Source organism: Bombina bombina, chromosome 5, assembly GCF_027579735.1.
Source record: "Bombina bombina isolate aBomBom1 chromosome 5, aBomBom1.pri, whole genome shotgun sequence".
In the NCBI taxonomy this organism is placed as follows: domain Eukaryota; kingdom Metazoa; phylum Chordata; class Amphibia; order Anura; family Bombinatoridae; genus Bombina; species Bombina bombina.
The window spans coordinates 711,740,063-711,753,110 of NC_069503.1; the positions used below are offsets into that span (position 1 = coordinate 711,740,063).

The 13,048-nt window shown below is 38.3% G+C and overlaps 1 protein-coding gene across 2 annotated transcripts in view; it reads right to left on the bottom strand.

The window, feature by feature from the left end:
• Positions 1-3,341: 3,341 nt before the first annotated feature.
• Positions 3,342-13,048, bottom strand: part of MAK (male germ cell associated kinase) — a 133,965-nt gene continuing 124,258 nt past the window's right edge. For both annotated transcript variants that reach the window (XM_053713100.1, XM_053713099.1), the window contains one exon: positions 3,342-4,230. In XM_053713100.1, coding sequence (XP_053569075.1) covers positions 4,073-4,230 — 158 coding nt within the window. In that variant the 3' untranslated portion in view covers positions 3,342-4,072. The remainder of the gene's footprint in view (positions 4,231-13,048) is intronic.

A 13,048-nucleotide genomic window follows, 5' to 3' on the forward strand; every position in this document is an offset into this window, starting at 1 on the left:
TTTTTTGTATGGGGGTTTTTCTGTTAATAAGTTTTATTCAGTTCTAGGGGTTAATGACTACAAGATGTATATTATCCTCAAAGGTTTAAAATGTTTAAAAATAGAGATTCATCATTTGGGATTCAAAAGTAGTCCCCCACAGTTTCTGAATAGCCTTCTTCGCGTTAAATCTCTTCTATGACCATGAGAGGTCTGAGAGTGGCCTCATAGGTTGATCTGAAGGCTGATAATATGAATGGGCAAAAATTATGTTTTCTAATTTTGCAAATGTCTCATATCTATGCTATGTTTTTCTGTTGTTTTTTTTCTTTGACGTATGAATATGAATTTTCTGTATAAACTGTACTGAGATTTTTGTTTTGTATGCCCTACATTGAATCTCAATAATAATAAAAAAAAAATCTGTCACCAAAACAGTTGTACCTTTTTAAAATATTTTTTTTTGCTAATACATACTGTACTGTATTGTACTATGAAAAGGTTTCTTTTCAAAACTAAAATGCATTCATGTACATTCAATTTTATGTCCCTAATGGTATCCAAAAGATCATTACATAAATAAAGTTTCGGAAGTAAAATATTTTTTTTATTCAGTAGTAAAGCAGTTCATAAAAATGTATACAATACAGAATAGTTAGCATATAAATATTTTACACATTAGTAACTACAGTTGTAAATTATATTTTAAACATTTTACGTCAACGTTGATTTGTACAGTACTAAATCATATAAATATAACAAGCACATTCTAGTTAAAAATAGTAAGATCAATTAAACTGATCTTGAAATATGAAGGGATTAATTGAGTCTACATTTTCTAACCTTTTTAAATATTTTGAATACCTAATGTAATGTTTTTATGTTCTGCGACACAGTAAACATCCTCCTGTAGCAGCCATTTTCACTTCGGAGTGAATCGATACATAGGTAGTATTAGACAAAAGTAAACGTATATTTCATTCATTCTAGTGTCAACATGACTTGCTTACAAGTGACTTGCTTACAGGACTTTATGGCCAGAATCAAATACTTTGGCTTCTAGGTAATCTACAAATAAACTAAATACTGTTCCCAGTGAAAGGATTCTTAAAGGGACATAACACCCCAAATTATTCCTTAATGATTAAGCTAGCATACAATTTTAAACAACTTTGCAATTTCCTTATAATATCTAATTTGCTCAGTTCTCTTGGTCTCGTTTGTAAAAAAGCAAATCTAGGTAGGCTCCGTAGCTGGGAAACAGCTGCTGATTGGTGGCTTCACCTATATGCCTCTTGTCATTGGCTTACCAATGTGTTCAATTAGCTCCCAGTAGTGCATTGCTGCTCACCTACAAAGGATACCAAGAAGATGAAGAAAACTGATAATGGAAGTGATTTTGAAAGTTGCTTAAAATTGTATGCTCTGAATCATGAAAGAAAACCATTTGGTTTCATGTTCCTTTACGCATTTGTCATAGATACTGTCAGGGAAGTCTAGGGTAGAAAAATCCATAACAAACATTCCTTGCTTTATTCCTAAATGTGGCCAATTCTTAAATATTTATTTTGAGATAGGTTGTTTTTCCATTGTGGAGCCTGGCAACTGATTTGATTGTTTTCACAAAAGACAAAGCTTGTCTGGCCAAATTAGGCAAGGAGATTTTTTTGCACTAGTCATCCTTCATTTGTTTTTTTTTAAGTTAACTTACCAGTATATAATTTATATATATGAAAAAATAATATGATTCATATGTATGATAAATTAAGTTGTTCATGTTCTTATATTACAAGTTGAAAGTAAACAGTTGTCCTCGAGAGCAAATAAAATTTGCGCTCTGATTAGTGCATAAAGACCTAGCGTAAAGTGCAAGTGCTAATCACCAAACACTTCAAAAACACATTAAACTATTAAAAATATACACACACTTTCTGATAAAAAATATTTTAAGGGTTAAAAGGGATATGGTACATGACAAGGTATTTGACTGGTAAGGGAAAAAATGTATATAATGTTTTAATATATATATATATATATATATGTGTGTGTGTATATAGATATATAGATATATATATACACATACAGTATATATACACACACACATATATATACACACACACATATATAAAAACTTTTGAGCCCTCAATAATATATATATATTTTTTTTTTATAAAAAGAACATTTTCTTTTATGTGAAGAACATTGAAATGTAAAGTATTCATAACTACCTTTGCCTTTAACACAGTTGGTCTAACGTGGTCTCAGGTTAGAATATGAATAATGTGTTTTTTTTTTTTCCCGAACAGAGTGCTCCACTGAATTCTATGGAAGAAGTTAACACGGTGGTGATATTCTTGTTATACGCGCGCTAATCCAGCTACATTTATTGTTAGCGTGCTAGTGAAATTAAATGCTTGAGCGCCTCTTGTAATCTAGCTAGGGTTGCCACCTCAGCCATTTTTTCTGGACACTTATGAGTTACACATGCTGCAGAGTATGCAGGGAGAAAGATGAATAGTGCTGTCAAGGGGTGCAATACATGTTCCCCTCTGCACACCCTGCACCATGTGTAACTCATAAGTGTCCAGGAAAACATGGCCGAGGGGACAACCTTAAATCTAGCCCTTTGTGTGTTAATTTCTGTGTCCATTTCCTGAAGCTTAGTTACAGAGATTCCCTTGCTCTTTCCAGATAGGTCATAGGTTGTCTATAGGCTGAACTTAGACCAGCAGAAGGAAAACCTTCTCAAAGACTCCCCAAGGGGTGACAGTTATAGCCCGGTAGTAGACCATTTCTACATTATCACACTGAATATGAACAAATGTATTTATAGTAAGCATATATCTTATATTTGTATTCTTCTGTCAGTTTCTTAATATTGAACAAAAGGTGGGTAAAACATTTCTTGCAACCATCAAAACATGGATTTAAAAGTATTTGAAACAATGTTTGATTGTAAGGTAAACTGGACAATACATATGTCCACTTGTAACTCTAAATGCATCAATTTATATGACAAAAAGAAATAGGTGTGCTATGGCAGGGGTTACGATTATAGTGTCTGTGCGTATGGCAGGCATGTATTTTTCACAGTAAATATGTAATATGACAGTATATACTCTCAAACTGATAGAGGGTTTCATACCACAGTTTTCTACAATTGGCATTTACCAAGATGACTACAGTAATTTGTAAACATGGTTGTGCAAACACATCGGTTCACAATCCCATGCTGCAATAAACCTAGAAATCTTGCATTTACTTTGCAATCATTTATGCATGATAAAAAATGTGCGAATATAGCCATAACATCACTAGATCTTGTAGTGGAACTGGTCAAATCCTGAATATAAGTTTGGGTTGCAAGTATTAGATTTAGCTTGAGTGTAAGTAAGAAAGCTTTAGTAAATACTGCAAACCAGACTTGACACACAAATTGTACCGCACTTCAATGTTATACTTCAGAATTTTGTACAAAGAATCTAATAATACACAGTATCAATAAGAATAACTTGTAGACTTTAGATGATAGATTTATCTTCAGCTGCCTCAGTATAGCTTCTGCTATAGTACAAGGCTACCAACAAACTCTTTCATGTTTATGAATAGATTTAATTTAATTTACAAAGCATTTATATCTGCACAAATGTGCTACTAATTCGGTAAAAGACGTAATCCTGACAAAAGGAAATGTTAATGCCCAGTATAACACAGTAATCATTTGATTTCTACATTTTAGCATGTTCAGCAGACTGTTATTGGAACAGAGCTTACAGAATAAAACCAGTTTTTATTCTGTCTATATATATTATATATTCATCATTTGTAACTCAAGAGCAAAGTATATGTATGTGAGATTATACACTCTGAATGGTTTGCATTATACCCATCTTGCTGAAACCGTCGTATTCATATTACAGTGCATTTAATTTCTCTGAGTATTTGTAAATATTTTTTGAGCTAAAGTCTTGAACTAGTTCAAATATTGTGAATATTTTTGGCAAGCAAAGTGTGTTTATAGATTCAATGAAACACAAGGGTATAAAGATTCATAATGGTCTAAATTTACATTATAAAATAAATGAACATGTATCTAACGATGGCCTCCATATTTGGCTGTCCAATCTGTTCTACCATGGATTGGCTGTAATGGTTGTGGGCGATTCAACACAGAGAAGTTTTGAGAAGCTGGTTTGAAAGTTGGACCTTGTAACTGAGATCGTACACCTTTCGGTTTCCATGCGTCATAATCTGAAATAGGCAAACACAGGTAATTAGAAACTTTTCTTCAAACGTTTATTCAGTCCTTACGGATATTGATCCATTTTCTCTCTCTTACAGGAAAATCCCTACTAAATGCATAAACAGGATAAACTACAGAATATAAATAGTATATATATTGCTTGAAAGAACACACGCTTAAAGGGACTTGACATTTTCAATGTTTTTTCTTTTATGATTCAGATACACCATGTCATTTTATAAACATTTAATTCTATAATCAAATGTATTTCGATCTATTTGTATCCTTTGTTGAAAAGTATACCAAGGTAGGCTCAGAAGCTGCTGATTGGTGGCTTCACATATATGTCTCATCACTGGCTGTCAGCAAGCTCCCATTCCTCTCTTGCTGCTAGTTCTTTGTGTTCCATGAGTATTCTAGTTTCCTGATGTCTCGTTGTTCTCTCTCACCCCCTCATTTTCTTTTGCCATTCTCCCCATGCATTTGTTCTCTTTTCTAAACTTGTCTCTTTTTCCCTCCACCATCTCCCCTTTCTTTCAGTCTACAGACTTCTCACTTAAACTGTCTCCCCTGACAAACCACCACCTTCTTTACACCTTTTCCACTTTCCCACCGGTAATCTTTCCCCCTCTTTCTCTTTCAGGGATTTGAGGTCCCACATGCTTTCAATATCAACATAGTAATACTGGCAGTCTACTTTATACAACACTACACCCATCTCTAGATTCACATTTATAAATGACTTGGAGCTAGGATTAAATAGCGACATCTGTATTTTTGCAGATGATACTAAGTTAAGTAAGGTCATTAGGTCAGAGCAGGATGAACTTTCTTTACAAAGGGACCTGCAAAATCAGCACATGAAGTATTAATGAAGCCAACGCTCACAGGCCTTACAATACAATATACTTTTAATCAGAAAGTTACCATGAGCCCCCTCTCACAAAAAGAGAATAGGTAGGCTTTGTACACTGGAATGTCACAGCTTTATGGGTAAAAGTATATTTTATCTTGAGCAGAAAGCATGGGCTTCATTTATTCTTGCTCATGGTGGGCACAGCAGTGTTACAGATATCTCTTACAAATGTGGTTAGCGGAGGCTTTCCATGTGACCCCTGTACTTTGCTTTTGTAACTGGCGCTCTAAAGCCCCTCAGTCCACTGTAAACCCCCATCATTCCCACTTAGCAATACATTTACAGACTATTCTATGACTGCAAGAACTGATGAACAGGGTATTTATCCACTTTATTTTATTAGTTAAGAAAACTATTGTATTGTCATGTTTTATATGCTCTTATTCAACATTTTCAGTGGTACTATTTAAAGGTGAATAGCTGAGAGGTAGGCAAATAATTATAAGGAAACAGGGTAGGAAAACTAAATATAACAGTTCACAGTTGTAGAACAGAACATTAATCTGCTAAATAATGCAACACACACAAACACATATATATTGTATGTGTGTGTTTGTAATTTGGTTCTTCCTACTATAGGTTTTACAATTTGTTCTCAGTACTATACCCATAAAATAGTGTGTAGTAGTTTACCTGAGACAGCCTCTATTACTGCCTTTTGGCAAACAGGCTTTGGTTTGATAATTTTTGGTTTAACATGCACAGTATCACTGTTGGGTAAAGCTGACAGAAAGAATGAAAAAGAAAGAAAGAAAAAACAGAAATAATTACTAGAACAAAAGTATAATGCAAAGAAAAAAACAAGCAGAAACAAAAGAGAACACATTCAAATATTTAATTTACATAATAGCTGGCAGTTTGTTAACAACTAACCCTTAAAGGGACATAAAACAGGTTGAGATCTGTGCATATCCTAAAAGGGCTAATTAAGTAAAAATAGTTTGCATAAAAAAAATTGTTTAAAAATTGCTAGCAAGTATATAATAATTTTCAAAAATAAGCTTAATGAATTACAAAGCTAAGATGCCTGGAGAAGCCAACTCCACCCCTCTTATCAGTGTTTAGACACAGGCATTGTATTTCAACTGAGTTAACAGCTTCAAGGCATGCTCCAGCAGATAATCCCTATTCACTTTTGCATTCTACCAACACAACAATAGATATAGATACAACCATAGAAGGAAATGTGTGGGGGGAGTTAGAGCTTTACAATTCTTAAAAGAAAGAGTTAATGGTGAGGCGCTGCAGTATAAATTTGCAGGTAAAGTAATTAAAGTACATATTATTATATTTTGTCTCTATCCCAACTTGTTTTATGTCCCTTTAAGTCTGGCAAACTAAGCACCAGCTATACAATAAAGGTGAGCTTTAACAGATAAAATAAAGGGTGGTAGAATGTTAGGTGTAGATTAACAACAAAGAATACATTTGTGGTTAATAAGTAAAGTGAAGTAAGACTATTTAGCTGTGATATGTGACAGTACAAGCTTTCAGTATTTCGTCGTCTTCCACAGACATGTTATAAGACCGGGTAGCATGTAATGTCAAAACAAAAACCCTCACATAATATTTTCTCACAATCTCATTTAAGCAGGTAGTTTAATTTGCTAGAATTTACAAAGCCCTGCTGACTCACATTTAAATATACTAGAAATGCTTATCAAATTAATCAGAATGTTTAGAGAAGAAGGGTACAGACCAATGCAACTCTTACTGGATTGCAAGTCGTATTGACTTTGATGTTTCTCTTGATGAAACAGTGATGTGTTTATGGATAAAATACTAAAACTTATTTTTATATCCTACGCATGGGTCTTTCAGTATTTGCTAATGTATGTACTGTATCCTTTGACATCTACTGGACATGCTTGTAAGGTCTAAACACATAAAATAAACTTGCTTTATAATATATATAATAATATATAAAACTAAATGTCTTATTACTTGGGCTGATACACTATTATTAAATAAAAGAATGTAGAAAACAGTGATTATTAAAACCTGGAAGATAACAGATCAGACAAACAGCAACTATAAATTACATGTACTGTATGTGGTAGACTAGTCAAACATACTTTTCAGAATGAAAAATTAAACAACCAAGCCATCAGCGGCACTTTCAGGTCTTGTTGGTGAAATAGTCTATACCAGGGGTCGCCAACCTTTCAGACCTCAGGGACCACTAAACTCACAATTTTAATATGAAATGCACTTGTTAATCAGACAGTGGTTGTGCTGCATAACAAATCAGGAAGTGGTTGTGCTGCATAGAAAACATAAATTATGTTTAAAAGATCATTTTCTTTTCTTCTGACGGGGAGAGTCCACAGCTGCATTCATTACTTTTGGGAAATACTGAACCTGGCTACCAGGAGGAGGCAAAGACACCCCAGCCAAAGGCTTAAATACCTCCCCAACTTCCCCCGTCATTCTGCCAAGGGAACAAGGAACAGTAGGAGAAATATCAGGGTGAAAAAAGGTGCCAGAAGAACAATTAAAACAAATTTAGGCCGCCCCAGGAGAAAAACGGGCGGGGAGCTGTTGACTCTCCCCGTCAGAAGAAATTTAAATTATCTGGTAAGCATAATTTATGTTTTTCTTCTTAAACGGGGAGAGACCACAGCTGCATTCCTTACTTTTGGGAAATCAATACCCAAGCTATAGAGGACACTGACGGGCGGGAACAAAAAAGGCAGCCCATTCTGAGGGCACCACAGCCTGTCAAAACCCAACTCCCGACAAAAAAAACTACCTCACAGAAGCAGAAGTAACAAAAATGTAGTAGGACAGAGTAACTGCCCACCAGTCAGAACCATAAGATCCTAGCTGGAAACCTCTCAGAATCACTGGACTCAACTGAGCGCAAAAGCCTCTAAGGAGACAAGAGTCCCACTGACGCAAGCCCAAAAATCAAAACTTCTCCATGAACAAGGCAAGGGGGGCATGAAAAGTGCCCCACCGCATTCTCCCAGAATAAGAAGAATCAGATAAGAAGTCTGAAAGCACTTCCAGAAACAAAAAAAACGAAATTCATGGGAAATAAAGGAAGAAACCCCAAGCCTAACTCAAAAGAGCGGACCTCAAGGCTGAAGAGGACAAAGCCGTGTAGAGAATACCCTATCGACGGAGGAGAGCAAAGGAAGGAAACATTTCAGACCACCTCCTACATGGATCCCAAGGAACCAATGTAAAGCCCTTAACCAAAACCAATAATCCTAAAGGTAGAACCCAACTACCTTACTACAGAGTGATATCTAACACTGAGAAACTGAACACCCGTAGGTCAACCAACCCCGGGAGCAGAAAACCAGAAAAACAGAATAGTAATATCCGTTTATGCCCCAGACCAAAGCTGCAGGCTTCCCTCTGATAGGCAGCCAGACAAAATGTCCAGCCTCAAAACTAGTCAACAAGTAGCTAGTAAAGAAGCACCCAAACCTTCCAGGAAAGAAACTTCGATAACAGGGCGGATCAACTCCCCCCTACTAGAAAATAGGGAAGGGAAAAAACCTGGTGACAGCAGCTGGATTCAAACTGACCACAACGAAGAACCAACCAAAAGGTTTCCTAAGGAAGGAGCACCCGTGACCTCTGCATGATACATAGTAGATGCCCAACAGAGCAGTCAGATTCCCTGACCCTCACTCCGAGCAAACAGGCCTAGCACTGAGGCGACTGGCAAGGTCCAAAAAGGACAAGGAAGAATAAGAAAATCCCAGCAACGACCAAACCAAGAGATCAGAGAACGAATCTTCAGCCACAAGCTCCTCAAGAAAGGAAGGAGGAAGAAGCACTAACCCCCAGAGAGACTAACTCGGGGCCCAGGACACCTTTCCCTCCAGAACCTGAGGGGAAGATACACTAAACAAAGAGAGACCCTCCACCCACTGAACTCCTAGAGTCAGATGAGGGAACGCCCTCCGGAGGAGCCCACTGGATTCACCCAGTGAACCAGATCCTTCAAAATAGAAGAAAAAACTCCCGGAAGATTCCAGTAAAGAAATCCCAAGACAACTTCCTCCATTTCTCCAGAAGAGAGAAATAAGAACCGCCCCAGCAGGTACAAAGAGAATTTTCCAGGACCGGGAAAACCAATCCACTACTAGACCGGACAGACCCAAAGTCTATGTGACCTGGAAAAAAAAGATTAAACAAAATGCCAAGTCAAAAACAAGGACTAGGTTAAAAACCGGAAACCCCAAATAGGAACCGGATCCAAATCAACAACCCTTGAGGTACGACCACAAGGATACTCCTTCTGAAAAGGATATTGCGCAAATTGTTGATGCAATCACTGCCATGCCTCCATGGGGTCTTGAACACTGATCTCCCATGTATGTACCCCAGTGACACAACGGGCCTCTAGGGTAAACACCTATAAAGTCCGAAAGACAAAAGGTAGGACCCAAAAGAGATCAGAACTCAAACCCTTGAGATTGTTCTCCGTTAGAGGGAATAAGACAGATGCAAAAGATCCAATCTGGATCAACCTCCGGGGCCTAGCATCCTAAAACTCCTATCAGGTGACGAAACAAACCGAACCTCCTATCAGGTGACGGAACAAACCGAACAGGGGCAACTGTATGGAAGTAGGAGAGAAGAGGATCAGAAGAGGATACTGAAAGCAAAACAGACCCTAAGGACTGGCTCTCCTCAACCAGATGTCAAGAAGAGCTACCCCAAAAGGAAGGGGAAGCAAAACACACAATCAACCTCGACCAAAGGGAAGAGGCACTGCCAAAGAGATCAGAACCAAAGTAGGACATACAATCCGAAAAGAAGTAACAATAGGGGTGAAATTTAATCACCCCCTAAACCAGGTATGGAAGATCTCTATGGAGTCATCTGAACTCCCCCCCTTCCTTCCTGCCCAAAGGATCCTACTAAAGCAGGATCCATAATCCCAGCTAACCTTGCTAGCTTTGCAGGGGCAAGACACATAGGACTGTGTACAATAATAACTAGTATTTATATAGCGCCTTTTTCCCAGTGGGACTCAAAGCGCTTTTTCAGCGCTCGCTCTCGGAATTAACCAAATCGGCAGCTGAATAGTAGTAGTTGTTATCACCCAATTTAATGGTACTCATTTTATCGACCTCGGAAGGATTAAGGGCTGAGTCGAGATTTGAGCCTGTGACCTTGGATCTTTTAAACAGGCTTTTCTGTAGTCAGGGCATTTACCAACTGAGCTACCTCACCGGCCCTTTCCGAAATCGGACACCCCACCCAGATGAATAAACTAGGACCAGCCTGACATCAAGGATAGAAGGGCCTCCTATAGTTTGTAGAAACAAGAAAAACAACCTCTTAACAAGAGGTAAGTAAACTCAGTACCCAAACAGGAGCCTGTTGATAAGGGCACAACGTGTCTGATATAACTTGAAAGGAACAGAACCAGGACCAGCCTGATATACAGGGAGCGACAGAACTGTTCAAGGTCAACTGAAAATCTAAGCCCTAACAGGGCAAGACTAAATAAACAGATAAACGGTAGATATATAAGCTCTGACGCCTACACAATGTCTTAACTTTTTTTTATTTTTATTAACTTCCATGGAAGCAACAGCTATCATGACATAGACTCGACAGTATCAAATCCCAGAGACCCGATTCCTCCAAAAGCTTAGAACTGGGAATGAGATACACAAAAAAAAAAGGAGATGACAAGGAGTATATTCATCCCTCCACTCGTCTAATGGTGCTTGCCGTCTGGAGCAGAAGACTGTGGATCAAATGACTCTTCTGAACTGGGATCCTCCAACGCTGCCAACACATGCCTCAAAAGGATACAAATGCGTGCTAGTCTAAATCTGAAGGCAAGACTCACCTCCGTCAGAGCATCTGGCGACCCCGGCACCAAAGGCAGAACCCCTGAAGCCTCAGAGGAAACTGCTTCCCCAGAGGGCTGATCCGATCCAGACGATCCCTCACCTGACGGACCCAGGTTAAGGGGACACGCATAAGATCTTTGCAAGCGATCCAGAAGATGTAAGTGCGCCAACGCCATAGATATGGCTATGCGGAGGAAACAAGCCACCTTCCGGAGAAGGGGTAACAGCATTTTGGTTAGCAAAATCAAAATATATGTAAGTTAGGGAGTGCTAAAAGCTCAGGGGTTAATGGAAAAGAACGTATAGACACTAATCATCTAAAACAAGGAATACTTATTGTATATAAGATATGTGATCTAAAAATATATATAATCTCTTTTAGAGAACAGTACTAAAATCAAATAAGGGACGTCTCCCTGGTATAAAAAACAAATAAGAACTTCATAAAATTAGCAGCAGTTAGCATAAATCTCCTTAGCAGGATAAGTAGAGAATAAGGACATGCATATACATATATACAGAATACAATGCAATACACCTTATTACGGCACATAGGACACAGTACCACCTTGGAAAAATAGTTATAACAATAAAAAGTTCACTCGTATTGTATATCAGATGTTTCAATCTTGATTCTTTTATATCCCAAGAGAAACAAAGGAGCAGTTCAGTTAGTTAATAATAACAAATGCTGACTCTTAGTTTAAGTGTATACAGTTTAAACAGAAAGGCTGCTCATTGATGCATATGTATACCAGGCACTCCAACAAGTGTAACCAATAAGATAATAGGTGTTCTAGTGTTCCATTCACAGCAGGACTTACCGGATTTACCGTGATCTTCAGACACTACGTGTGTCACAGGTACAGGTGTGCTGTAGGGAATCCTCCGGTGTTTTAGTGTTCCATTCACAGCAGTAATTACCGGATTTACCGGGATCTTCAGACACTACGTGTGTCATAGGTACCAGTATGCTGCAGGAATCCTCCGGTGGCGGTTTTGGGTTTGTAGCGTCTCCTCTGAACCCAGTGTGATTGCGGAACGGTTCCTTCCCTTACCTCCGCTCTACTGGTTCCGGATCCGCTGTTCAGTGTAGATAGAAAGCAAACGGCTGTTTGAAATCCCCGTACTTAATTAACTTCAAGATCATGCAGGGAAGGTCTTCTTTCACAAGTTCCGTTCAGTGGTCAAGTCTTAGTGGACAGTGGTCTGTAGATAACGTCAACGCGTTTCGCCCTAAAATTGGGAGTAAATAGCGCACTAAAACGGCATACGGAACATAACTGGTGGGGCTGGATTACCCGGACCCCACATATTGCTCACAGGAAACAGAATCTGAATTGGAGAAATCCGTCTCCAAAAAATAAATAAATGGCACCTTACACCCCAATGGCTGGGGCACTCACCACTTCCTATGACCCAGACAAGTAGAGAAAACAGACTCTCTCCGCCGCCACACGGTCAGGAATATAGAAATGGAGGCCAAAAGAAAAACAAGAACTGCGCAGCCTGAAAAGCCTGTATGTTCCGTAATAGCCACAAGCCCAAACATCACTACACATAAGCAGACGAAATCACATAACAAACATGATTAAAGTCCCCACTGTTCAATAACCCCCCTCAGGAGATATTAACTCTTGATTCCATAAAGATAAAGGAGTCCTACTGAGACCCCGTCTTACTATCATTACATGTATTCCACAATGAAAGGAAAATGAAACAATCTTACCAGAATCCATGATGTGGAACAGTAACATGGTCCTTCAAGTTTGACAGATAGTAGCGTTGCTTCTGACATGGACTTGAGTGAAGAAAGCAGGCAGCGAAACTCGTCAACGCTGATTGCTTATGGAGCTGTTAATATGAGTCAGGATGGTTTCGCAGAAAGACCCTCCCTGCATCTCTGGACTGTAACTTTCATCCATGCTCTCACTGAGATGCAGACAGAACTACTTAAAACTCTAGTCCCATCTCGAAGAGTATTACCCTCCATAAGAGACTAATCCGTAATCTTCTGACACTTCTCTGTCAAGCTCCTGTGACAAAAGGCAAAGAAAGACTGGGGAATGGGGGAAGTAT